At 43.4% G+C, this 27,124-nt stretch overlaps 1 protein-coding gene and 1 long non-coding RNA gene across 2 annotated transcripts in view; one reads left to right on the plus strand and one right to left on the minus strand.

The window, feature by feature from the left end:
• Window positions 1–21,322, minus strand: part of RIN3 (Ras and Rab interactor 3) — a 149,143-nt gene extending 127,821 nt beyond the window's left edge. Inside the window, exon 1 of the mRNA XM_036735462.1 lies at window positions 21,030–21,322. Coding sequence (XP_036591357.1) covers window positions 21,030–21,073 — 44 coding nt within the window. The 5' untranslated portion in view covers window positions 21,074–21,322. The remainder of the gene's footprint in view (window positions 1–21,029) is intronic.
• Window positions 19,205–25,768, plus strand: LOC118828652. Its single transcript, XR_005008957.1, has 3 exons — window positions 19,205–19,325; window positions 19,702–19,744; window positions 25,640–25,768. It is a non-coding gene; the product is annotated as an uncharacterized LOC118828652 (long non-coding RNA).
• Window positions 25,769–27,124: the final 1,356 nt, after the last annotated feature.

Here is a 27,124-nt window from a genome sequence, read left to right on the forward strand (position 1 = left end):
GGCTAAGATCTCTTCAGGTGTTCACTGTGAGTAAGGTGACAACCTTTCACTGAGTAGGCCCCTTTAAGAAGTGAGTCGAGGGATGGCTCCTTTAATTAGAAAAAGGGAAAAATATCAAAGTGGGAGGGGAAGACCTTTCAGGTTGCCAGTGAAAAGGGAAACAGTTACCATTGACATTCACTCTGAGCCAGGAGGGCCCAAAATACAGCCACTTTATTACACTCATTCTTTCCTGTTCAATAAAACTTCTCTCTCCCACATCCTATTTCTTGCTGAGGTGGATTGGGTGTCTCTGGCCAGTTAAGCTTGTCCCAGCTCTGTTAGGCAGTCACATATATGCCTGGCGGAAGGACCACTGGGCGGATTTGAGTCCTTACATTGCTATTAACTCAAGGTACATATGACCTTTGGGCCACAGCTTTTTCATCTGTAAAATGAGGACGCTTCGATGCTCCCTAAGCATCTCTTTTATGATATGGGCAAAAGCAGTCTTTGGTGCCATTTCCTGCACTTTGGACATCTCTCAGATCCCTGCTGGTACACAAAGCAACAGCCCCTTGTCCCTCTTGGAGATGCCTCAAATGAAAATCCTCTCTCCAGTCCCCTCAGTACCTTGCTCTCTGCTATGGATAATCTAGGGGGCTAATTTGAGCCAAGACACTGGTGGTAGATGGTGGGTTCAGGTCTATTCCATTAAGTGGAAGACATTTGCATCGTGACTAGGCTTTCACCTAAAGGAGGGAGAACAGGGGGAACTGTGGGGCTTGCTCCACACCCCTAGGAAACCTCATGGTAACCATATGATCCCCTGTCACAGGAAGTGTTACGAGGAGATTTAGAGGAGGTGATCTCAGGCTATGAACAAGCCTGATTAAGCCAGGAAAAGGGGAAATAAAACACCAGCCATTTCAGGACAAAAGCCCAGTCACGGCAAGACAAAGTGAATGGCTGCTGCTGCAAAAAGAACAAGAAACACAAATGTATCCAACATCCGTCTTGGCTGACATTAGTATTTGAAAGGCTTACAAGAGCCCCAGCATGTTCGAGTTTAGAAAGGGCTTTAAAACGTAAGAATTAATAATTGTGGTTGTTCAGGCATTTCAGTTGTGTACGACTCTCCATGACCCCCGTTTGAGGTTTTCATGGCAAAGACAATGAATGGGGTGGCTTACCATTTCCTTCTCCAGTTCACTTTACAGATGAGGAAACTGAGTCAAACAGTCTTAAGTGACTTGCCCAGGGTCACACAGCTAGCACTTATATGGTACTTTAAGGTTTGCAAAGTATCATCTCATTCGATCCTCACAATAGCACTGGGTACTATTATCATGTCCGTTTTATAGATGAGGAAACTGAAGCAGAAAGCGCTTAAGTGATTTGCCCAGGTCACAAGTGACTGAGGCTAGATTCGAACTCAGGTTTTCCTGAGTCCAGGTCCAGCCCTCTTAGCTGCCTGCCACGGAATATCAGAACTAGAAAGGACCTTAGAGGTAACTGAAATAGATCATCAAGGACTGTTAGGCTGGGAAGGGGGCAGCTAGGTGGCAGAGTGGAGTGCTGGGCCTGGAGTCAGGAAGACGAGTCTTCTGAGTTCAAATATGGCCTCGGATACAGTGGATAGAGCACCTGGTCTAGAGTCAGGAAGACTCAGGAAGAGTTCAAATTCGGCCTCAGTCACTTACTAGCTCTGTGACCCTGGGCAAGTCGCTTCACCCTGTTTGACTCAGTTTCCTCCTCTGTAAGACGAGCTGGAGAAGGAAATGGTATCTTCGCCATGAAAACCCCAAAAGGGGTCACAAAGAGTCAGACATGACTGGAGGACAGCTCAACAACAATAACGAAAGTGGAAAAGAGGTCATTTTACAAATATGAAAACTCGTTTTATGGATACAGAAACTGAGTCCTGGAGTTGAGGTCACGGCTCGATCAATATCACAGGGAAAGTGGGTGGTAGAGCTGAGACCAGAGAAGTCACATCTACCAGCCGATTTCCTTCCCGAATCTAGACCCTTCCTCCCATACCAGGCTGCTACCCCCAACTGGCCTCAAGCAAAGGAAACAGTCAGTTACCTTATCGCAAGCAGCAAAAGAGGAAGAAATCATCTGCCCTGACACGAGCTTAACTGGAGCCCCCATCTTTAAGCTCTGGGGAGCCCATTTCCATGCTCAAAGAAGACTTTAAGGCTCGTATTCTGCAGCATGGGACTGGGAGGCAACATGGCCTAATTAACAAGAGGCATACATTACCCGGAGGGAGATGTTCTCTCACTGAGGAGGCTAGAGTTGGTGAGGCCAGGTGAAGCCTGTGGACTAACTAAGGCAGTACTTGAATGTCCTCTGTGAAAATGTTGGCATTTCACAATGATCCAAGATAATTCCAAAGGACTCGGGAGGAAAATGCCATCCATCCCCAGAGAAAGAAACGATGGCGTCTGAATGCAGATCGAAGCATGTTTTTTTTTTTTTAACATTTTTTTCTTGGGCTGGTTTTTATTTTTTTGTCTGTTTTCTTTTACAATATGACTATGTGGAAATATATTTTGCATGACTGCACATATATAACCTATATCAAATTGCTTGCTTTCTCAGTGAGGGTGGAGGGGAGGAATTTGAAACTCGAAATGGAAGAAAAGAATGTTAAAAATTGTCTTTACATGTAATTGGGGAATAATGTACTAAATAATTTTTTTAAAAAAGGAAAATTTTGCTAATTCAAAGAATAAAATCTCTCTTAGCAAATATATATGCATGCACATGTGTGTATATGTGTACATGTGTATACATACATGCATGCATACACACATATGGACTAGACAGGTAAATTCATGGGAACTCCCAGCTGAGGAAACTCCTTCTATCAATACAGATCAGTCACCTTTTTTGCAATGTATGGCTTAAGAGTTGCTTTAGAATAGTGGTGTCACACCCAAATAGAAATGGGGCCACTAAATAGCACATAAGGATCCCTATGGGCTACGTACTGACTTAGTGTGAAAATGTAATATTATCTATGTTTCATTATATTTTAATAAATTTAACAGATTAAATTAATTTATTAATTTGATTATAAAATATTGTATTTTAATTATTCTGTTAAATATTTCCCAATTATATTTTAATCTAGGCTGTACTTGGGACTGTTGTGAGCTACATGTGGTGTATTCTCAGACTTAGAGAACTCAAGGGAAGAAAAATAAGCATTTGTTAAACACCTGCTGTGTGCCAAGCACTTCACAAATACGATCTCCTTTTATCCTTGCAACAACTCAGGGACGTATGTGCTATTATTAAACCCCTTTTCCAGCTGAAAAATACTCAGGCAGAGGTGAAGTTAGTTGCCCAGGGGACGGCATCAGGTCTCAGGTTTTCCTGGTTTCAAGACCATCTTTTTATCCTTGCTCTCTGTAAGAACAGTAGCTTGCTTTCTATTTAGTATTTTCCAGCTTACGAAGTGCTTTCTTCAGGACAAGTCTGTGAGGCAGGCAGTGGAAAGATTATTATCCCCACTCTACACATGAAGAAACTGAAGCGATTTTTTAAAAAGTTAGTAAGAGAAAAAAAGAGCCTCAAACAGTGATTTTCTAATGCCAAGTCCAATGCTCATTTCAACCATTTCAACATTTTTGCTACCTCCTTATGGAAGAAAGAGCAGCTGAGGTGGCTTGGTGGAAAGAGTGCTGGGCCTGAAGTCAGGTAGAATTATTTTCCTGAGTTCCAATCTGGCCTCAGACCCTTACTGGCTGTGTGACCCTGGGCAAGTCACTTGACTCTGTTTGCCTCAGTTTCTTCAACTGTAAAATGGGGATAATAAGTGCACCTACCTCCCAAGTTGTTGTGATGACCAAATGAGATAATCATTTAGCACAGTGCCTGGCACATAGTAGGAACCCTCCATCCTTCCCCTTCCCAGAATGGGGGAAGATTTTTGAGGGCAGAGACTTTCTCATTTTTGTCTTTGTATCACATTGTCGTTGTTCAGCCATGACCAATTCTTTGGGACCCCATTTGGGGTTTTCTTGGCAAAGATACTGGAGTGGTTTGTCATTTCCTTCTCCAGCTCATTTTACAGATGAGGAAACTGAGGCCAACAGAGTTAAGTGACTCGCCCAAGCTCACACAGCTAGTAAGTGTGTGAGGCCAAACTGGAACTCTTCCTGGGTCTTCCTGACTCTAGACCAGGTGCTCTATCCACTGTACCACCTAGCTGCCCCTTTGTATCCATAAGACCTAGCAAAGGGTCTGGCACATAGTAGGAACTCAAATGACTGTTGAATTTAGTCAGATTACCTGTGTGACACTGAATAAGTCACTTTCCCTCTCTATATGCCTCATTTCTATAAAACGAGAGGGTTGTACTGGACAGTCCCTAAGGCCCTCCCAGCTCCACACTATTAATTCTATGAAATACAACATGTTTGTGGAAACTCAAATTTTTGTTCACTGGTCCTACACAATTTCTCTGCCAACTCACCTTTCTAGCCTTATATCCTATAATTCCCATCACATATTCTTTATGCTAGCCATTGTATTAGCCAAATCGTATCATTTGTTATCCCCATATATGACATAGGCTTTCTCTTCTTTCTTTTTCTCTCTCTCTTTTTCTTTTTCTCTCTTTCTTTCTTTGTTTCTTTGTTTCTTTCTTCCCTTTATTCCCTATGCCTGGAATGTTCTCTTCCACATCTCTGCTTATTATATTTCCTAACTACCCTTCAAGGCTCAGCCCTAATTCTCTTCCTCCATGAAGCCTTCCCCGATTTTCATTCCTTTTCTACCTCAGAAATGATCTTTCTTTGCCCCGTTACAATGTTTGAACTTCTCTTACGCGCTTGCTTAGATTGACTCTATAAATGCATCACAGTTCACCAGCATCAACAGTTCAGAAAACAACCTATCTGCTTTTTTTTAAACTTCAAAAATTCATTCCGTACATCCCCATAAATGTTTCATAGGGAGCTCACCCACCTTCCTCTAGATCTCTTGACGTTCCGTGGCTACACAGAATACGCCAAGGCACATACATGGTCTGCTGCTTATCCTTCAATCTCACTACCAGATCCACCCACCTCCTTTTCCAGTCATGCATCTCTCTTAAACATTTGCACGTTCTCTTTTACAGTTGTCATGTGCGTGGCATACCTCCTCAACCAGATTTTGAGTCCCTTTTTGGTCAGGAACCTCCTCTTAGTTGTCGGGAGATCTCCCCATAACCTAGTATGGTGCTCAGAACAGCAGAGATTTATTATCTACAGGGTCCTAGTGGGCTTAAAGTAGAATTTAGGAATGAGTAGGACTCCTGGGAATTTTTCTAATTGTTGTTCCACACTGTTATTGACTAGAAGTGGGGAACCTGTGGCCTTCTAGGTCCTTGGGGGCAGCCTTTTGACTGAGTCCAAGTTTTACAGAATAAATCCTTTTATGAAGGGGATTTGTTCTGTGAAGTTTGGATGCCATCAAAGGGCAGCTCTTGAGGACCTAAGGGGCAATATCCCACCCCTGAGTCACTACATGGTATAAACAGGACCCTGGTGAGTCTTTCTAATTATCTTTCCCTACTAGGGAAACCTGTAGCAGGGAAGGACAATTAGGAAATTAATCAGGATATTGCATTTCAAGTTTTATTTAGGATGATGGACAAGGGTTTGCAATCAAATTCAAAGCTATTCAATACACCCAGAATTTCTCACCAAGGTGAGAAAGCAAATTCAATGCCTGGGAGCATTGATAATGGCATCAAGAACAGGTGAGGGCATGATGACAAGGCTTACAACCTTGCCAAAAATTTCAGGGAGCAAGGCCAGTTCTCAGAAAAATTATGGAGGTATAATTTATATTTACCTCCATCTCTCTTCTGAGATTCTTTTCTCCCTCTAACTTCCAGCTTGAACGTTTCGCAATTCTAAGGTTCCTTCTGGCCCTCACATTTTTTTTATGTTCTAAGTTCCCTTCCAGCTCTGATAGCCAAAGAGGAGTGTTCCAATGTCCTTTCCACCTCTGAAATTCCATGATTCCATGAAGGCCTTTCCCTGTAGGTGAACCCTGTGCAGAGGTTTGATTCAGAGAAGGATAGCCTGCCCTGTGCAAGGACCTATGCAGGGGTGGGAAACCTGTGGTCTCCAGGCCACCTGTGGCCCTCTAGGTGCCCAAATGGGGTCACAAAGAGTTGGTCATGACTGAATCAAAGGGCCACACTTGAGGACCTAGAGGGCCACATGTGGCCTCGAAGCCACGGGTTCCCCACCCCTGGCCTATGGGAGTGCTGCTCTACAGATCACAGCCCTGGGTTTTCCAGATATTCTTTGGGAAAAACCTCTTGCTCTCACATTCCTTTCTCCCTAGATCCTTTTCTCCACTCAGAATATTTCCATTCAAATCTATGCTTCGGGGGCTTGGGGAATTGCTATGGGAAGGCCAAAGTTTAGAGGGTAGATGGGACAGAAGCATTTGTGGCTAGAGCAATTACTAAATAGGATGTGGCCTGAATAAGCTCCCCAGGCTCAAAAGTATTGGGTCTGGACCACAACAGCCTGCCTTGCTGTTTCTTTTTAAAAGAAAGCCTGTGCTTCATAGTTTAGCAGTTTTTATTTCCAACATATTCCAACATTTCCAACAAAATGGGAGGCAGGGGAGAAATATCTCTCCCAAATGTACTAAGGATCCTTATACAGTAAGTCAGCTTTGAACAATCACTTCAGCTCCTTTTCTTCGGGGGACAGGGAAGGGGCCCAGGGCTGCTGGTGAATGGGTAGTGACTCAGAGAGGCAGCATGGGGGAGCGGAAGATGTTCCTCTAACTGATGCTAAAAAAAGAGACTGTGATAAACTCAGATAACAGTGTATAGCGTCAGAACTGAAGAGACTTTAGAGATCATTTAATCTAACCTAACCCTTCCTCCTCCCTTCTTTTTTTTTCTTTCAACAGAAGAGCACACTAGGGTCACCAAAGGTAAAAATGCCTTGCTCCAGGTCACCCAGCAGGCACATACATACATATAATCAATCCATCCTTATCCTGCTACCTTACCCCGAATTCCCAAAGCAAATTGAAAGGAAGGGGGTCTTCTCTTCCCACCTACTCCACTACTCTGGATATCCTTTGTAAGGGGCTAGAATGATAGGATGTTAGAACTTGGAGAGATATAAGAAATAGTTGATCCACCCCAGGGGTATGCTGGTAAATGTTTAACAACCAGCTTCCTTACTCCCCCCTCCCCCCAAAAAGTATTTAAGACACTCTTTCACATTTAATTTACATCATTATCATTTTCCTCCATCGTTTTCTTAAGTCACAGTGATCAAAACAATAAATCAAACCCAAACTTGGATCAGTTGTCAATTTCCAAGGTGTAAAATCTCACGCTGGAAATTTAACAATCAGGTTCTTAATGCTGAGAGCTGGCTCCAGTACATCTCTGGAACCACCCCACCCCCTCCCCCCATCAACTCATTTTACAGATGAGGAAAAGGAGGCTGAGATGGCAAGTGATGGTTTGTTCAACATCATGTAGCTAGGAGATGGAGGACCGGAACTGAAACTCTTGGCTTCCAAGTTCAGGTTCAGTGCTCTTTCCATGGTACCTTGGTTCTTTCCTTTCCTCTTCAGGATAGCTCTTAGGGTTCTAGGCAGGTTGGGGGAGGGACGGCCGATGGCTTCTATTTTCTTACTCATATCCCCATGCCGACTCCCGTCTCCCCGTCCCATTTCAGGTATAGCCCTAAGTGTTACAGGTATATCCCTTCTTTTCACTCAGATCTCTCCCTCAATTCCCCAGCTGAAGTGACTCTCTAGGGAGAAGTCCTAGTGACACACACACTCTTAACCTCTCAAACACCGGATGGTTCCCTAAATCTTTATGATTGGCCTCCCAGGAAAATAAAAATGGTGGCCTAGTCATTTTAACTGGGCTTGAATCCTGGCTTTTCTATTTACAAACTGGGTGACCTTGGATCTTGGATTTGAAAAATCAACTTTTCAAGATGACTGAAGCGTTACATGGCATTCTTTTTCCCTACTACAAGATTAAAAAAATGCTAAGAAGATAAAACCAGTAACTCAATAGATTGTACTCTGTCCTCTTCAAAACACATCTGGATACTGTGTTCCATTCTGGGTACTGCCACTTAATAAGGATATTTATTGATAAGTTGAGGAATACCTAGAGGAGGGTAAATGGCCTTAAGTCTGTGCCATGAGGATCAAGGAGAGGAAGCAGAGATGAAGGGAAGGTGGGGGAGGGGAGAGGAGGAACATGATAAGATAACTGTTTTCAAGCATTTGGAGGATTGTAATGTGGCAAAGGGATTCAGTCTGCTCTGTCTGGTCCCAGAGAGCTGAACCAAGAGAATGGGAAGAAGTTGCAAAGAGAAAAATTTAGGCTTTCCATTAGGAAAACTTAACATTTTTAGGGTTTTTGTTTTGTTTTTGTTAAACCATTTTAATGTCATAGACAGCTTTGGAAGTCTGGTGAATCTTTGGATCTCTTCTCAGAATAAAGTTTTTAAATGCATAAAATAAAATATGTAGGATTAAAGGGAAACCAATTACATTGAAACGGTTATCAATACAAGCAGCTAGGTGGTATAGACACATAGCTTCTTAATCTGTGGGTCGAGATATGAGGTCGAGATCCACAGTTTAAGAAGCATTGAAGGGGTCTCAAGGGGAAAAAGTTTAAGAAGTCCTGGAGTAGATAGAGTGCTAGGCCTGGAGTCAGGAAGTCTCATCTTTGTAAATTCAAAATCTGGCTTCAGACATTTCCTAGCTGTGTGACCTGGGCAAGTCAACTCTCTTCACCTCAGTTTTGTCATCTGTAAAATGTGTTGGAGAAGGTAAATGGCAAACTACTCCAGTATCTTTGCCAAGAAAACCCCAAAGGAGGTCACAAATAGTTTGATGTGACTGAAAAAAATACTGAACAACAATATGGTTATCAAAAAAATTTAAAAATACAAACACACACGCAACCAAGTTCACAGAAATCTATCCTCAGACCTCTCAGAGGTTCACAGACCCCAGGTTAAGAATTGTGAGTCTATATGAACTCTAAGGTTCCTTCTAATTCTAAAACCTGTGCATTATGCCACTCTGACTTCTCTCACAACAAAAGTGAGTTAGGTTGGTGATAGTTTATATGACCCCTAAAGAGGAAATGAAGTAAGTCTCTGCCTGAAACCCTGCCTCACTGCTCTGGGTGCAGTAACAGGCTGCGAAGTAGGCCATTGAGGACAGGCCCGTTTCCCGGCCAGTGTGTGAAACCTTCCTAATTCATCTGTCTGCCTTGGGAATTTAGACAGCCTCTTTCTGACCATCAAGCCCACCCCCAAACTGAACCTTCCTCGACATAGCTAACAGGAGGGGACAGGGCAGGTGTGCCTTTGATTTCATTAAATACAGTTTTTTCAAGAAGAGTTTGAAATAACAAACCCACAGATGTGAAGTTAAAAAAAACCAGCAACAAGAAAAAACCAATAACCCAATGTTTCCTTCCTAACACTTGGTCATAATAAGGACCCAGAACGGCCCTCTCTCCTTTGTCTTTGTTGTTGGAAGACCCCCTAACCTTTTGGGCCCTGGGGAAGATGTTCTGTTTGGCCTGGCTCGTTAACTCTTTGTGTGTCGAGGCCCATAAAGTGCTAGACCTAAAGTCAGCAAAGTCTAGGTTCAAATACTGCCTTTTCTGCTTAATGAGCCGTCTGACCTCTCAAGCTCATAGATGGATCCTCAGATTTCTCATCTGTAAAATGGGGATAGTATAAGTACATACCTTACAGGGTAACCTTGAAGCTTAAAAGAGATAACAAGTGTTTTGCAAACTTTAAAGTTCTATATAAACATCAGCTATTTTTTAGCTATACTTTGCCCATCTACAGGTGACCAGAATAACACTCCCAAATATTTAGTATTTTACTAACTACGTGACCATGAACAGGCCAGTTGACTTCTCTGGGTCTCAGTATCCTCATTTGTCAAGTGCAGATATGATACCTGAATCTCCCAGGTTTGCTGTGGGGGAGATCCTTTGTGATAGTAAAGTATCAAAGACATTGGAGGCAGCTCATCAGTAACTTAGAACCTTAAAAAGTTGTTGTGATGACTTGTGTTATCATTGACAATAAACACAACTCCTTGGATTTGTGCACATTTTGTAATTCACAAAGCATTTTGCATCCTTGACCTCATTTGCTCCTCAGAATAACCCTGTGAAGAGGTCAGGGATGGATTATTATCTTCATTTTACAGATGAAGGAGAGACCCAGGAGTCATGAAAGTCTTAACCCTGCCCTTAATTAATAATATTTATTTACACTTTAAGTTTGGCAAAGCTCTTTATAAATATTATTTCATTTCAGCCTCACAATAACCCTGGGAGGTAGGTGCTCTCATCATCTCCATTTTACAGAGGGAGAAACAGAGACAGAGGTTAAATGACTTACCCAGGGTCACACAGCTAGGTACTGTCTGAAGCTGGATTTGAACTCAGGTTCTCCTAAGTACAGGTTGAAGGATTTATCTACTGTGCTACCTAGCTGCTTTTAATTAACTCTGAGTACTTGGACAAGTCTTTTTCTTTCCTTTCCTTTTCTTTTCATTTTTATTTTTTTTTCTTTTTGGCTTCAGCAATCCTATTGTCAAATGAGGAGTTCAGACTAAATGATCCAAATGGTCTTTTTCAGATCTGATAGGACCCGAATTTGAGCCTAGGTCTTCTGATTCCCAGTCCTGTACTATTTCTGCTGGATCCTTCCATCCATCCATCCATCCACTCACTCACGCATTCATTACCCCTTAATTGAGCACCCACAAAGCTAGACACACAGAAAGGGCAAGTGTAAGGACCACTCTCTAGCCCCATTCACTATCTCTTTGGTGACTCCCTAGACTAAAACTCCCTTCCTTGACCACAATATCCTCATATGGGTTATCTACCTCATCAGTAACCAAGGTCCTTGGGTCAAGACCTATCTGGCATTTTTATTTGCATCCTCGGTGCCTGACACATAATAAATTCTTAATACATGCTTTTTCATTCATTTATCTTCAGCTGAGTTAGGGAGACACAGTAAAAGCTATTCCCTGAATTTTAAGTTACCTTGACTGTCTGTATGTAGGTCCTTAATAGGTAGCACTAGGAAATCATGTTTCTTGGATTTTATCCCAAGGTTTATTGAAAAGTCTTTCTTCCCCTCAAACTATAAGATTTAGAGCTGGAAAGGATTATAGAGAGCAATCTAATCATCCTCCATTTTACAGATGAAGAAACTTATACCTAAAAGTTAAATGACTTGTCCAAAGTCACGCAGGTACTAGACTTACTAAGTAAGCATATACCGGCAGGGCGGGAATTTGAACCTTGGCCTTCCAACTCCAAAGCCAGTCTTCTTTCTCCTTTGCCACACAGTCTCTCCCTAGGACTTCTCATTATTTGTTTTCTGCCCTGTTTCTGAGGAACCAAAGGGCCAGTCCCCAGCATCCTCTAGTTTAGTGATAAGAACAGTTTGGTCAGAGGTTTCTTATCTCCCTTGCCTGGGCCTGGCTTGTCCAGTGTCTTGAGCTCAGCATACCACCCCAGTTTCCTCATCTGTTATATGGATTCTCTGAAGAGGTTTGATCAAATGCTGTGAAAGGGATGAGCCAATTTTCCAACATGTACCAAGCTTGGGCTTAGAGAAGAGAGGCAGCTTGGGGTGACCTGAGAGGTTTAAGGAAGGTCTTTTTTCCATTATATATCACGGTGCCTGAAATTACACAGAGATTCGTTTCTTAGGCTCTGAAATAGTTCTCTATTAAAATACAAATACCCCATCCATTAGGGGCAGCTAGGTGGCACAGAGGACAGCGCACCAGGCCTGGAGTCAGGAAGAACTGAGTTCAGATTTGACCTCTAGCACTTCATCTCTGTTTGCCTTAATTAATGGCAAACCACTCCAATATCTTTGAGAAGAAAACCCCATGGACAGTATTGGTGCGTTATGTTCCCCAGAGTCACTAAGAGTTGGACACAACTGAACAACAGCAAAATTATTAATAGCTTGGTTCATTTCTACCTCTCAAACATCTCTGATATCCATCCCCCGGCACAATGAAGGCGCTGAATAAGGTTTCTTTATTGAATGGTTGGGGGGAGCCGAGGGCCAGGAAGCTGCCCTGTATGGTGGAAGGAATGCTGAACTTGGAGTCAAGGCATAGACTCAAATTTTGGCTCTGACTCTTACAAGCTGTATAAACTTGGGTGAAGTTTATCATTCTTGAGCCTCAATAACCTAATCTACAAAATGGTGGTGGCAGGGAGCATGGAAGGGGGTAAGGTTGTGAGTAGATTAAAGACCATCTCTAAGGGGAAAGAAGCGTGAATGCTGACCTTAGAAGCATTGCCTCTAATGCTTGCTTACTAGCTACGTGACAAGAAACACATTTTTTTAACCTCTCAGGAGCTTCAGTTTCTTTGTCTGTAAAATGGGAATAAAAACACATGTAATACCTACTTCCTAGGGTTGTTGAGAGGTTCAGTTGAGAGAACCGGCCTAAAGAGAGGCAGTTGGGTGAGACATTCGATCAAGGAAGACCCGAGTTCAAATTTGACCTCAGACACTACTACTGGTTGTATGACCCTGGGCAAGTCACTTAACCTCTTTGTACCTCAGTCTCCTCAACTGTAAAATAGGGATAAATAATAGTACCTACCTCCCTAGGTTGTTATGAAGATCAAATGAGATATGAGGGGGCTGGGGTTTATGGCTAATTTAATCGTTTTATTAATAAGGCTAGCACATCATTAATAAAAGAGGTCAGTGGCACTCTCAAAAGTCAAAGACCCCCCATGGCTGTGGGCTCACAGTTTACATGCTCTTGGAAGAGGCTGACAGTTAACTCTGATTGGTTAACAATTAATGATAGAACGAATATTACCATGAGAGGGTCTTGAGGTAGGTGACACTGAGCACCCAAACCTTGGTCAAAGAAACTTATCAATTTCCTTAGCACGTGTCTGACAAAAGGGAGAATACACATTTCCCCAGAACTGCCTGAGTAAACAGAATGAGCAGGAACCCACCCCAAATGAGATATTTGTAAAGCACTTAGCACACAGTGCCTGGAACGTAGCAACTACTTAATAAATGATTTTTTTCTTCTTTCCTAGGGTTTTCCTTTATAAGTTTTAAAGAGCGTTATACATATATTTTTAGATCTCTGTGCTTCAGTTTCTTCTTCTGTGAAATAAGAGAACTGGGCTAGTAACATGCCAGTTTTGTGTCTGTGCCCTGAGCTATGTTAAATGTTCCTTTCACACCTGAGGTTAATCACAGGATCCCAAGCTTAGACCCAGAAGGGATTTCCTAAGGGACATCTAGTCCAACCCCCACATTTTATGGATGAGCAAACTGAGGCCCAAAAAAGTTAAGTGACCTGCCCAAAGTCACACATGGTAAATAGCAGGGCAGGATTCAAACCCAGATCTTCAGATTTCAAATCCGTAGCTCTTTCTACAGTCCTGGGCTGCAAGGCACATTTATTATTTGTTTCCTGCCGATGCTTGTCATTAACAGTCTATTTATTTGGACAAGGCTCATGCTTCAGGAAGCAGAGACTGCTGATTGAGAACTCCTGAGCAGTTAAGGCTAAGACCACCAAAGTCAGACTTGACTGGCTTTCAATTTCCCAATGGGTCTCCTAGTCTTTCATTATATTTCAAGGCTTGTGTGGTTGTTTCCAGTTCCCTTGGTTTTACCTTTCTCTACTAAGCATAAAACCCCACCAACCCTTTCTGGTTAACTGTTCCGGAAACTCATTTTTCGTTTAGGGAGAAAAGCCTCACCATCCCCTAACAAATATCACTTGGGATCAGCATTTCTGACCCTTCATTCTTAATGTATATAGATGTACCCAGAGATCCCACCCCTAGGAGTATGCCCCAAGGAGCTAAGTAAGAAAGGTCCCACATACAACAAAATACTTAGAGTAGAATTATTTTTGGCAGCAAGTAATTGGAAAGAAAGAAGATTCCCATCCACTGGGAAAGGAATATTACTGCGCCATAAGAAATGAAGAATAAGAACCAGTGGGAAGACACAGAAACTGATGCAAAGAGAAGAATGCAAAATGAAAATTCATAATGACTACAATAATGTAGGCTGAAAGAACGGCGGCAGTAGAAATAAAAAATTTTGTGCAATTTTGTGTAATTTTGCGGACCAAGCTTGATTATGAAAATAGAGACATGGGAATGCAGCTCCCTCTCTTTTTTCACAGGTGGGAGACTATGGATAGGGAATTATACATACAGTGTCAGACTTAACTGATGTGTTGGTTAGTTTTGCTGAACTGTTTTTTTTTCTTTTCTTTTTTTATTCTTTTATAAGGGATTTTATAAGTTTATTTTTTCATAAGTCACAAGGGATAACTCTGGGTTGAGGAGGGGAGAGGGATATATGAAAAGTGCTATAAAATGAAAGTGAAATCAAAACAAAAGAGACTGACAATTTAAAAAAATAGTTCTGGCCAGAATTTCAAGTCTATGCCCTTTTAGGTTTAAAAGGCGACTCAGCTAAGAATACAGACGAGCATCAGACACAGGCAGACTGCCTTTCAGAGCTACAGTTTGTAGAGAAAGAGGTCATTGATTCTTTCAAATAATGTCTCCTGAGTGACAGGTAACTTACTCTGGGCTGGAGACAGGGTAGGGGGTGGGTCGTATTTCAAATGATGCTTAAAAGCAAGGAGAAGTCACCAAACAAATGGGGATAAAGAGGACTTGGGGGGAGCATCCCCAAAGTACTAGAATGTGGAAGGTGAATACTTTGGGCTCTGGCTTTGGGTGGTAACTCGGGAGAGAATGGATTGAAGCTACAGGAAGGTAAATTTCATCTCAGCATGTGCGAACAATGAGAGTTGTCCACAAATGGACCTGATTGGTCTTAGAAGATAGTGAATTCTCTGTCACTAGACGTACCCAAACAGAGGCTGGATGCCTTCTCGTTGGGAAAATTGTTAATGAAGTTCCTGTACCAGGTTATGAGACCAGCTGACCACTACTAAGGTCCCATCAGCTCTGAGATTCTGCGTATGGCAATATTATGGAATGGATAGAAAGTGGGGCCTGGAGTTGAGAAATTTCAAGTTCAAATCCTAACTTCTGACACTGGCTGTGTCTTGGGCAAGTCTTCTAACCTCTTCCAGCCTTAGGCAGACAGGTAGAAATCACTGAGGCAAGTTCATTACTATAAGTCCAACCTTCCTAAACCATCCAGAGGTAGACAGTTGGTAATAAGATACTAAAAGTGCAGCATAAATTTTAAGTAAGGAAGTAAAGAAGGAAGAAATCACAGGGTGGCTCCGTGGAGATGGTGGGATATGAACTAGACATTGAAGAATGGCAAAGATTTGGATAAGCAGATACAGAAAGACATTCTGAAAAATAAAAATAAAATTTAAAAAAAAAAAAAACAAAAACAACAACAAAAAAAAGAGATTCTGTCCAAAGTAAACACTTGCCCATTTCTATATGAACTTGCTTGGAAAGGATGCCTCCCTGATAATTAGAAGACCTGACTTCTGGTGCCAACCCAGCTAATTTGCTGTGATCTCTCTGGTCTCAGTTTCCTCATGTGTAAAATAATGCAGTTGGCTTAGATGAGCATTCTTAATCTTTTTTTGTGTCATGGACACTTTGGCAGTGTGGTGAAGCCCATGGCTCCCTCCTCAGAATGTTCTTAAATCTATAAAACACATAGCATTACAAAGGAAACCAATTATATTGAAATACAGTAATCAAAAGATTAAAAAAATTTAGAAACCCCAAGCATCTTTTATTTCAATGATCTCTAAAGTCTCTTCCAACTCTAGTATATTATGTTTTAAGGTTCCTTCTAGTCCTAGCATTCTTTGAACTGAAAGGAAAGCATAAAGAGTTGGAACAGTTTTACCATTTCTTCTTCCTCTTTTCAAGGAAAGGTAAGAGAAAAATGAGAAATAAAATTGGCCAGGGTGATTCTGAAAATACTAGGAAATAAACGTTAAGTTTGTCACACGTACTTGTCTACCCTTTCCCTTTTCTGACCTCTATCTTTCCCTTCCTCTCTACCAATACCTTACTTTAATGTGTCTAGTGCCCTACCCAGTCCTGCCCTCATCAGTTCCCAACTCTGCCCCCTCGTAATGTCCTGGGTCCATGTCCTGTTCCTTAAAGGCCTGGCTCTACTAGAGAGCATGAATGGAATCATAATATCCAGAGTAAGGATGATAGTTCCCCTTGCACTCTGCCCTAGTCAAATCACATCTGGAGCATTGTGTTCAGTTCTGAGTGCTTCAGTTTAAAAAGAGGTATTCATTCATAAGCTAGAACAGCCAGAACAGGAAACCAGGATGGAGAGAAGACTTAAAAGCTTCTTAAATGAGGAACTGAAAGAGCAATTGGATTTATTTTGCTGGGTCCTGGAGAATGGAGCCATAGGAAAGCAGATGTGATCTCCATATAACGAAAGTCTTAAGAATTAGAAGCTCCAAAATTGAAAGAATAGCGTCAGGGATTAGTGAGTGATTTCCCGGGGAGGAGGTCTTCAATCAGAGACTGAATGACCTTTTATAGGAGGTGGAGAAAAGATTTATGATTTGGGTAGGAATCGCAACTAGAGAACTTCTAAAATCCCTTCCAACTCTGTTTTTCTAAGGACCAAGAAGCTAAGCTAACTTGTTAAGGTGCTCATAGCAGTCGGTATGTTAATAAATCATCTCTGGTAGGCAACAATATTTACATCTCAATGTAGTCCTTAAGGAGACAGAAATTTCTTTCCAAAGTGGGAATTCCAGATATTTCAGGAGATAGGAGGGGTAGGGTAGATTTTATGGTAGATTTGTCTTTAAGTATTCCTGCAATCAGCATATAAGGGTGGTCAAATAGTTTGGGTGGGAGACTGCCCAATGGTCAATTCCAATTTAAGACACTTCTTACTCATACACATTCTGAAACTGCCAAAGATTCTCATCTACCCCCTACCTTCACCCCCTTATCTTCTATACTAAATTATAGATGTCTTATAGTGTTGGAGCTGGAAGGTGCCTTCCGAGTCCGACCCCATTCTTCCTTATGAATGAGGAAACTAAAAACCAGAGGAGTGACTCACCCAAGGTCACACAGTGAGTGACAGATGTGGGACAAGCCCTCAGGTCTCCTAATTCCCAGACCACTATTCTTGCTACCACAAGCTGCTCTGTTACAGACTAGGTGTGCTGGGAACCTTGAAATGCAAGGGTACAGGGCGAGGGTCTGCCTTGAAAGAATTCAACCACTCAAGCCTTCTTTCAGTTTAAGTAACGAGTTTATTACATCGGTTGGAGTGGAGATTCCTAGTAAGTCTGCTATTTGTGACACCAATACAAATAGGCCAGACTCTTAAGGAATCTGTGCATTTGATGGGGATAAAATTGGTACTTTTATACAAAAAGGCTGTGGAAGGATCTGGATGGGATTAAGGAGTGACAAGCCTGGGGAGGGCCAGGTGCAGACTATGAAGGCCACAATGAAAGGGCAGTTAAAAGGATTATTGACTGGGATGGGCCAGGTGCCTCAGGGATCTGGGTTCAGGGGCTGGGTTCCAGAAATTTGTGGGAAAGTTCAGAGGCTTTTCCCTTTAGGGGTCCAGCTTAAATCCCATCCCCTATGAGTTCCAATGTGTCAAATTAAGTCAAACTGATGGGACCACTTGTAGACACGACCAGCTCACATGGTGAGACACAGGCAAAATGTAATGAGGGAAGCAGAGTCAAGCACACTCAAATCCCACAGCCTTGAACCTTGCAGTGTGGTGATAGAATCACAGAATATCCAAGTTGGAAGGTACATAGGAGGCCATCTCATTCATTTCAATGCAGGAATCCCTCAGCAACATTCCAGTAAAGTGGTTATCCAGCCTTTAGGTGAGCTCCCTACCTCTCGAGGTACCACATTTCAGTTTTAGACGATTTCAATTGTTAAGAAGTTTTTCCTACTATTCAGCACAAATCTGAATGCTTATGGTAGAGGATTGGATTTGGAGTAGGGAAGCCTGCTTTCAAATCCTGACTCTGCTACTTCCTAGTTATACCATATTGGGCAAGTCATTTATCCTGTGCCTCAATTTCCTCATCTGTAAAGTAAGGGAGTTGGCCTAATTGATACATAACACAAACATACACACGCACAATTTATTTTTGTCTGAACCCATGATTTCATTGGTGTAGGGAATTCTAAGAGAGGAAATTGTGTACCCGTGCAGATCAACTGTTGTGCAACTTAGGTCTCAGACCAACATTTCATGCCATGTACCACAGTAAATTCCAAATGGGCACATGACCTAAATATATAAAAGGCATATCACAAAATAAAAGAACAGAGGAAATACCTTTCACAACTATGGATGGGAGAGGAGCTCTGGAGCAAACAAGGGATAGAAAGGATTACAGGAAGAAAAAAATACGCAATTATTACATAAAACTGAAAAGCTTTTTGAACAAACAAAAATCAATGAAATTTAAAGGAAAGGGAACCAGGTAACTGGGGAAGCAAACTTCTCTGATAAAGGTGTGATTTTCACAAAATATCAGGAAATAGTACAAATATACAAGACCAAGCTCATTTATCTATCTAATAAGTGGTCAAAGGATAGGAAGAAACAGTTCTCGGAATAGGAAAGGCAAGCTATCAACAACCAAGCAGAAAAAAATGCTACCATTGCTAATTATAAGTGAAGGGTTCCACCTCACACGGATCAGATTGTCCGCTTTGAGAAAAGAGGAAAAAGACAATTGTTGGTGCAGCTGGTGAGAGGGCAGGCGAAATAAGGCACCACAATTGAGGCAGCTTCAAATAAATCCTACCATCCTGGAAAGCTTGGCCTACCAGAACCAGTCTGGCTTATCCCAGGCCAAGAACTTTCTTTTCTTCAAGGGCTGCGAATGGATACTCCAGGCCAACAAAGGGCCCTTTAGTACAGTAAGGAGAATGATTTTTTTAAAAGTGCAGTCCTTTTGGCCAGCGCTCTCAGTGTTTCCTCTGCACTTGGCCCAGTCACAATCCTGAGGCTTGGCATACCTCCGGCGTGCAGTCATCCTCCCTGGGGCCAAGCAGGCTGGGGGAGCAGTAGGGAGGGCAAACTCCACTCACACACCGGTTACTCTCAACCTACGTGGTGTCAGCCTGTCAGCCATTAACCACTTAGGCCCGAAGGCCAGATGTCACCCACCCTAACCTTCCCTAGCGCAAAGGATCCAAGAAATCTTTGCACTCCCAGCCCCTCCTCCTAAAGCTAGAGATAAAGCTTTCAAATTCCCTGGGGAGAGAAGTCTCCAGCCTGGTATGTGAGGTATGGGCGGTGGGGGAGGGGACGATGCCCCTGAGGCTAGTTTGTCTGATAAAATAGACATGGATGCCCGAAAGCGTGGTTTTTTGGGAGAGTGGGGGAGTCAGAGGGCTGGAGAGACCGGAATATCTGGTTTCCCTTTAGGGTTAAAAAAAGAAAAACCACTTTGTTAGTACCATAGGATGGATTATAGCTTTAGAAATGGAAAGGACTTGAAAATTAGATAGTCGAACCCCAACGTTTTATAGAAGAGGCACTACAATCCAGAGAACTAGTAAGTTGCCTACGGTCACACAGGGAATTAAGCAGCAGAGCTGGGATTCGAACCCCGGTCTTCAGACTCTAAATCCCACTCTCATTTTGGATTCAGGTTTACAGTATGTCATCTGGAGATGAGCAAGAAAGCACAAATGGTGAGACATTCTGAGTCTGGGTTCTTCCACTTGTTGTGACTGTGTGACTTTGGGCAAGTCGCTTCCTCCCTCTGGGCCTCAATTTCCTCTTCTGCAAAAAGAAGGGGTTTAGTTTCCTGATAAAAGAAGGGATGGACCCGAGGTGCAGAAAGTGATTTGCATTTTTGGGACATGGCCCACGCGAGAATTTATTTTGCTTGACCTTGTATATGTTACAAGGGTTTCCTTTTTTCCCCTCCCAATCATGGCGGGTGGGAGAAAATAGATTTTTAGTATCTCGATTAAAAAAGTTAATTTAACAAACACAATATGAAGGATTTAGAACAGACGATCTCTAAAAAGGTGCCTTTGGGCTCCTAAAAACGCTTTCGGGTCCCTGCTCCTCCCCTTCCCGAGCGCAGAGAGGACAACGAGCTTCCAAAGTTCGCTTTGCTCTCACTACGCTCTCCAGGAAGGCTGAGTCCTCCTCCCCTCTCGCGACCCCCCAGAGTCGGGCCGGGAGGAACTTTCACCCGGCAGACTTGGAAGGGGGAGGCTCAGGGGCCTCCGGGGCTGCGCGGCTCAGCCCACGTAGGCACCCGCACTGCCTCAGTCTGTTCATTCCCCGCCTCCCCGGCTCCGAAGCCTGACAGTTAACAGACACCCCGCGCTGCGCCTTTGGGGGCATTTCTAGTTGGGGAACCCGTGTCAAAGCCTACCCAAAGCCTGCATCGCCTTCCCCAGACTGTCTGCCGCAGGAAACGTGGACAGGTTCCACCCCGGTCTGTTCGACTTAGACGGGTTTCCAGGAGGACTGTGAAGGGGTCCCTTTAGCTCCCGGGGAGCGCTGGCGCTCTGAGCCACCTGGCCCCTAATCATGCATCTCCCCTCATTACTCCATCCTCACCTAGCGAGGGAGGGAGAAACCTGGAAAGCCAAAGACTCACCCGCGAGTGACTCGGCCCGCAGCTTTGGAGACCCCATTTCTCCCAGTCCTTACCTCACCAGCCCGCTGCCCACCCCCCAGGCCTCCAGATGCCTATCTTGGCCGTTGCAAACCCCCTGAGGAACCCAGGGAATGCCACCGGGCACTTAGCCAGTAACCGTGCCTGCGAGATGCCCAGTGACGTCCCGCCGCGGGCGTCCCTCCACCCAACAAGAGGCGCGAGCCTCACCCAACCTCCTTGGGGAGGCTATCTTTGAGAACCTGTGAAAGCGCCCTTTGTTGCAAGAGGCCAGAGGGCGAAGATCACTCCCCCCCGGCCCCGGGGCGTTCCTTCCCGGGGCAGAGTTTGCAAAGGCTTACCCGGGATGGTCCCCGACTCCTCGATCCCCCGCCGGTTTCATCATCCCTGCCGAGTCACTTGGGGGTGGGGGCGGAGGGCAGCTCAAACTTCAGAAGGGCTTTCCGAGCACCTCCTGCAGGCGGCGACCCCTCGGCTTCCCCCGAGAAGGGGTCCGCATCCTTCTCCCTCTTCCTCCCGGCTCCCGCAGCCCTCACTCTCCCCCTTTTTCTCCTTGTCTGGGAGGGCCCAAGCTTCACTCCACAGGACACGTCCTTCTCGGCTTCCCCCGCCCAGTCCCGGGGCCCAAACAGCCTGAGCGCAGACCTGCGAAGTGGGGAAGAGACTTTGAGACCTGCCTTTTCAGTCTAGTTATTTCTACTTCCTGTATTGAAGTGAGCGGGGGATTGCAGGAAGAGGCTGTCCCTTGCTGGTCAAATATTGTGTTGGCTTTTTTGGTCAAAAGCCGCGTTGAGGCATGCATGCCTTCCAGCTACGAAGATGTGAGGGTCCCTGGCCCGTGGAAGGCAGGAGCAGGACACTTGCATGCCCTTGGGTCCCAGGGACCAAGGAAGGGACGGGCTCATAGAGAAGCTGCAGGTACTGAGAGCTGTACTCAACGCTTTGGGAGGGCTTTCTGAGGCTGCTTCAGGACAGTCTGAAAGAGCCGGTTCATTCCTCCAGCCTTGGGTCTGTCTGTATTCCTACAGGCTAACTGGAACCAGCTGGAGTCAGCCGACTTTGCTTGATTAGGGTAAGGCGGGGTGTTTTAAGGACAGGCATTCTTCGCTGCCTCCTTCAATCCTAAGGCTCAGCCTCGCCAGGAGACCCAGTGTTTGAGTGTTGCAGTCTCTAGTAAGGAGACTGTGCCTTTGTACACTTGCACTCTAGTAGCGTATAAAAATGTGTCTTATTCTCATGGTCATAGAGCCTTAGAGTTGGGAGGAATGCCAGAGGAATGCCATTTGTCAAACCTCCTGCCGGGGGGCATTGCAACATTACCGATGAATAGTTATCCAACTTCTGCTTGAATGTTTCGATAATGAGAGCTTACTCTCTTCTGACACCCCATTCCCGGAGACTCTTAGACCAAGGACTATTTCGTCTTTAGTAAGTTCAGCGTTCACCGATAGCAACACCAGCTGCATCACAGTGCAGAAAGACACACAAGACCCGGAGTAATTGACCTGTATACTTCAGCATGCTTACGTTTGTAAGCATCCATCTGCAGCCATCCATGCAAGCAGCCCCAGATCCTGTGGAATCCGTGGAAGTCTGCGGTGCCTACCTTCACTTGATATTAGAAGGATTTTTCCCACCCAAATTACATTAGAACTAAGCTGTCTTGCCTCCATCTCCTGTACCTATCCCAAGAAATCGTCACCTCTGTGAGACTATGGTGAAAGGGCTCTGCGTTTTCAGTGAGAGAGCTTGGGTTTGTGTCTAAGCTCTGATGTGCTGTGTGGCACTGGGTGGCTGAACTTTGAAGCTATTTTCTTTGCTGTTTCTCAAAACACAACACTCTTTTTTTTTCCGAAACAATAAAATTATTTCCAAATTCCTGGAATTTAAACAAGATACAATCCCCTCCAGATCCATTTTGCTGCTTTACACAAAGATTAAAAAAGACACAGACAAAGCAAAAATACATTTTATACACTAAGCATCACAGCATTCCCCCTTCTCAGACAAGATGGGGTCTGGTCCCTCCTGGTCACTCTGGCAGTACAAAAAGGAAACCCAGGAACCCAGGGTTCCTTAGCCCTGAAGGCATCACCCTGTCAACATGCCAGAGGAAAGAGGTTGATGAAAAAGTGTCGTTAAGCCACTAAAAGACAACTGTGCTTTCTGATCAGCAAAAACCACCAGTCAATACAAGTTTCATTCATAGCCACCAACAGGCCTGCAAGGAATCTCCCTCTGCACTGGTTCCTGGTACTACACAACACTCTTAAGAGTTTTCACCCTCTACCCCCATGCCTGGAACTCTCTCCCTCCTTAATTCCACCTCCTAGACTTCCTGGCTTCCTTCAAGACTCAGCTAAAGTCCCATCTTCTACAAGAAGTCTTTCTCAGTCCTACGTAATCTTAGTGCCTTCCTCCTGAGATGATTTCTAATTTACCCTGTATGTTGTTTGTACATAGGTGGTTGCTTGTTAGATAGTGAATTCTGTTGTTTTTCGTGTTATTGTTTTGTTTTTACCTTTCTGTGTATCCTCAGAGCCTAACGCAGTGTCTGGAACATAAGAGGCTCTTAATAAATGTTAATTGAGTATATTGGACATCTAGGGGGTTATGTGGAAAGAGTGCCAGGCCTAGAGTCAGGAAGACTTGAATTCAAATCCGGCCTCAGAACACTTACTAGCTGTGTAACCCTAGGCATGTCACTTAACCCTGTTTGCCTCAGTTTCCTCACCTGTAAAATGACCTGGAGAAGGAAATGGCAAACCACTCCAGTATCTTTGCCAAAAAAAACCTTAAATGGGCTCACAAAGAGTCAGTCATGACTGAACAAATTGCATCGATGATGTCATTTGACAATGTATAGTAAGGCCAGGGACTTCCATGCCCAGAGCCAAGAGCAGGGGAAGTTGATTGTAACAGAGAAGAGGCACCTACCGCTTTACTAGATTGGATCTATTGGCTAGAGACTGAGAAATGTCCTTAGGATCCTAGGATTTACATCCAACAAGGGAGACTTTTTGTTTCTAGTCTAGCCCTCTTATTTTTCAAATTGGGAAGCTAAATTGAAAGAAGCCAGGTCGGACAAGTAGTAAGTAGCAAACCCAGTTTATCTGACTCCAAAGTCAGCTACCTTTCCATTAGTACCATGTTTCTTCTCCGAGGATTACTGTTTCTAATTTCCAATTAAATTCTCAGCCAGCATTTATTAAGCATCTACTAGTGCTGGGCATTGGGGATACCAAGACACCTTTAAAAAAACTTACATTCTATGGAGGAGGAAATAGCAGGTGTGAGTGGGAATCCCACACAAAGTAATTTCAAGGGGCTCAAGCAACTTTGGGGGTGGGGAGCAGCGAATCAGGTTAGGTTTACTTTAGGAAATAGCACTTGAGCTGATCCACAAAGGGAGCTAGGAGCTCCAAAAGGGAGTGATATGAGGAGTCAGAAGGACCTGAGTTCAAATTTGGCCTTAGACACTTACTAGCTGTGTGATTCTGGGCAAGTCAACCCCCATTACCTCAAAAACAAACAACAACAAAAACCTAACTCCAGGCCGTGGGGTCTATTCACTGAGCCACCTAGCTGCCCCATGCTGTGCCACCTAGACCTAGGTCAAATCCTATGTCTGATGCTTACTACCTGGGTGACTCCTGAGAAGTTGCTTAGATTTCCTTTGTCTTAGTTCCCTCATCTGTAAAATGAGAGAATTAGACTCAGTGGCCTTTGAGGTCACTTCCTGCTCTAGCTGTATGACCGAGAAGTCTTCCAGCATGTAGAGTGGACCTCTATGGAAAATTTATAGGAAATGCAACAGGTTGGAAAGGTAGGGATGAGTTTTGATCCACACCAGAGGTGTTAAACAACTGGGCCCTATGTGGCCTTCGACATTCTGACAGCAGAACCGGATTAAAATGGGCAATATTTAACAAAATAAATAAAAATACAGAAGAAATAGATAATGTTAATTTGTGGTTTTCCAAGTCAATGTGCAGGGATCTGTTTCTACTTAAGCTTGACACACCTGATCTATTCCGGTGGAGGGAGTGGCCATAGAGACATTGAACTATCTTTATCGTTATTGTTAATATTATTCTTATTTTACTGTCCCTCCCTTGCCCAGTAAGGCTGGGATAGTTGGTACACCCCAGGTCCAGTTGACAAAGAACATCTGCGTTGGCCTTTAGCGTAAGAGAGAGTAACCCAGTGAGACTTCAGCAAAAGCTGCAGGTCTGCAGGAACTAAAAGAAAGGGGGAAAGTGTTAGGTGTAAAATATGAATTCATCACCCTAGAATAGGTGGGAGGCTTGAAGAGACCAGGGAGACAAAGAACTTGATTCCATGGACTTTGAGATGCCTGAAGGATTTCGGGAGGTGAAACTGACTAAATTGAAACTAATCACCTTAAGATAAGGCCAGGTGCTTACTGGGGGAGGAGGTTTATAAGTCCTGCAGGATTTTGGAAAAGATATAGGATTTCAAATTAAATTATTTAACATGTGAAAAAAGTTTATTAGCGTTTACAAATTAATTACTATTAAATAAAACCAAATAAAGGGGCAGCTAAGTGGTAAAGTAGACCTCTAGTCAGGAAGACTCATCTTCCTGAGTTCGAATCTGGTCTCAGACCCTCACTAGCTGTGTGACTCTGGGCAAGTCATTTAACCCTGTTTGCCTCTGTGTCCTCATCTGTAAAATGAGCTGGAGAAGGAAATGGCAAACCACCCTATTATCTTTGCTAAGAAAACCCTGAATGGGGTCACGAAGAGTCAGACATGACTGAAAACTGAACGATAACAGTAATAACAAAGAATAACTAGTATTAAATTGCTATTTCTGGCATTTTAATTACTATTGAATGATAATAGCTAGCTATTATACTAGCTGATAGAAAGCTTTCAGGTTTGTGAAACATTTTATAAATGTGGTTGTTACTGTCTTCATTTTACAGATGGGGAAACTGAGGCCCATTTGAACTCAGGTCTTCCTGACTCCAGGACCAGCACTCTAGCCACTGCTTCTGGAGGTGAAAAACTGAGGCTCTGGGTGAGTCAAAGAGAAGAGCCTCCTGTGATCTTAAGCTAAGGGTCTTCCTACCTGAAAGAGCTCATTAAACATGCGAATATTTTTGATCAGGAGTTCTTAGTCTGAGGTCCTTGACTTGGTTAATTTTTTTTATAACTGTATTTCAAAGCAATTGGTTTCCTTTGTAATCCCATGTATTTTATATACTTAAAAGCATTATTCTGAAAAGGGCTCCATAGGTTTCATCAGACTTCCAAAGAGGTTCATGTCACAGAAAAGGTTAAGAGCTCCTGGTATTGCTGTAATGAGGCAAACTAATGGTTGAAGGAGAAGATTTGCAGTTGCCCATCTGAGAGAACCCAGGGAGTCTTCTGGCTGCGCAAACTGCCTGGCCCAACCCTATAGCAATTGGCTCATGGCCAAGCAGCCTGGCCTAGGAGGAGCCAGCCCAGTTAGACAACTTCATTGATTTCCCTAAGCTTGTGGTTGTTCAGTCCTTTCAGTCTTTTCTGACGTTTTATTGGAGAGGTTAAAGAAAAATGAAGATGGTAGGGAACCATAGGTTTTTAAGGGTGTTTGAGACCCCAAAATACCGACATGTCGGGTCCTGCCGAAAGAATTCGACTCAAGCTTTCTCAGCCAAGGAAAAAGACAAAGATAATGCATGTGAAAAAGCTTTGGAAACTAAGCAAAAAGTGTAAGAGATGGTTATGACCTTAATAATGTGTATTGGAAAAAACACTGGACTTAGAAGCAGAAGTCCTTGGTTTGAATCCTGGTTATGACAATCCCTAGCTATTTGTAACCAGCAGGGGTTGTTGTGAGGCAGGTAGAAGGACTGGGTGAAAACTGGCTTTCTCTAATTCCTTCTCCTGGAGTAATGGGGATAGGTGGACAGATTCTTTTCAGGTCATACTTTTCTTTTCCCACTAGACAGCCTTGGAGGTATTTTTAAAAAATTATTTGTTTACTTCTCGTTTACAACATTCAGTTCCACAACCTTTTGAGTTTTAAATTTTCTCCCCCTCCTTCCCCTCCCCCTCCCCAAGACTGTATGCAATCTGATATAGATGCTACATATACATTCATATTAAACATATTTTCACATCAGTCATGTTGTAAAGAAGAATTATAGCCAATGGAATGAACCACGAGAAAGAAGAAACAAAACAAAACAGAAAGAAAACAAATAGTCTTCTTTGAGCTGCATTCAGACTTCATAATTCTTTCTCTGGATGTGGATGGCATTTTCCATCATGAGTCTTTTGGAGTTGTCTTAGAACCTTGCATTGCTGAGAAGAGCCAAGTCTATCAAAGGTAGTCATCACACAATGTTGCTGTTTCTGTGTACGATGTTCTCCTGGTTCTGCTCCCCTCACTCAGCATCAGTTCATATAAATCTTTCCAGGTT

The sequence above is a fragment of the Trichosurus vulpecula genome, chromosome 8 (assembly GCF_011100635.1).
Source record: "Trichosurus vulpecula isolate mTriVul1 chromosome 8, mTriVul1.pri, whole genome shotgun sequence".
NCBI lineage: Eukaryota > Metazoa > Chordata > Mammalia > Diprotodontia > Phalangeridae > Trichosurus > Trichosurus vulpecula.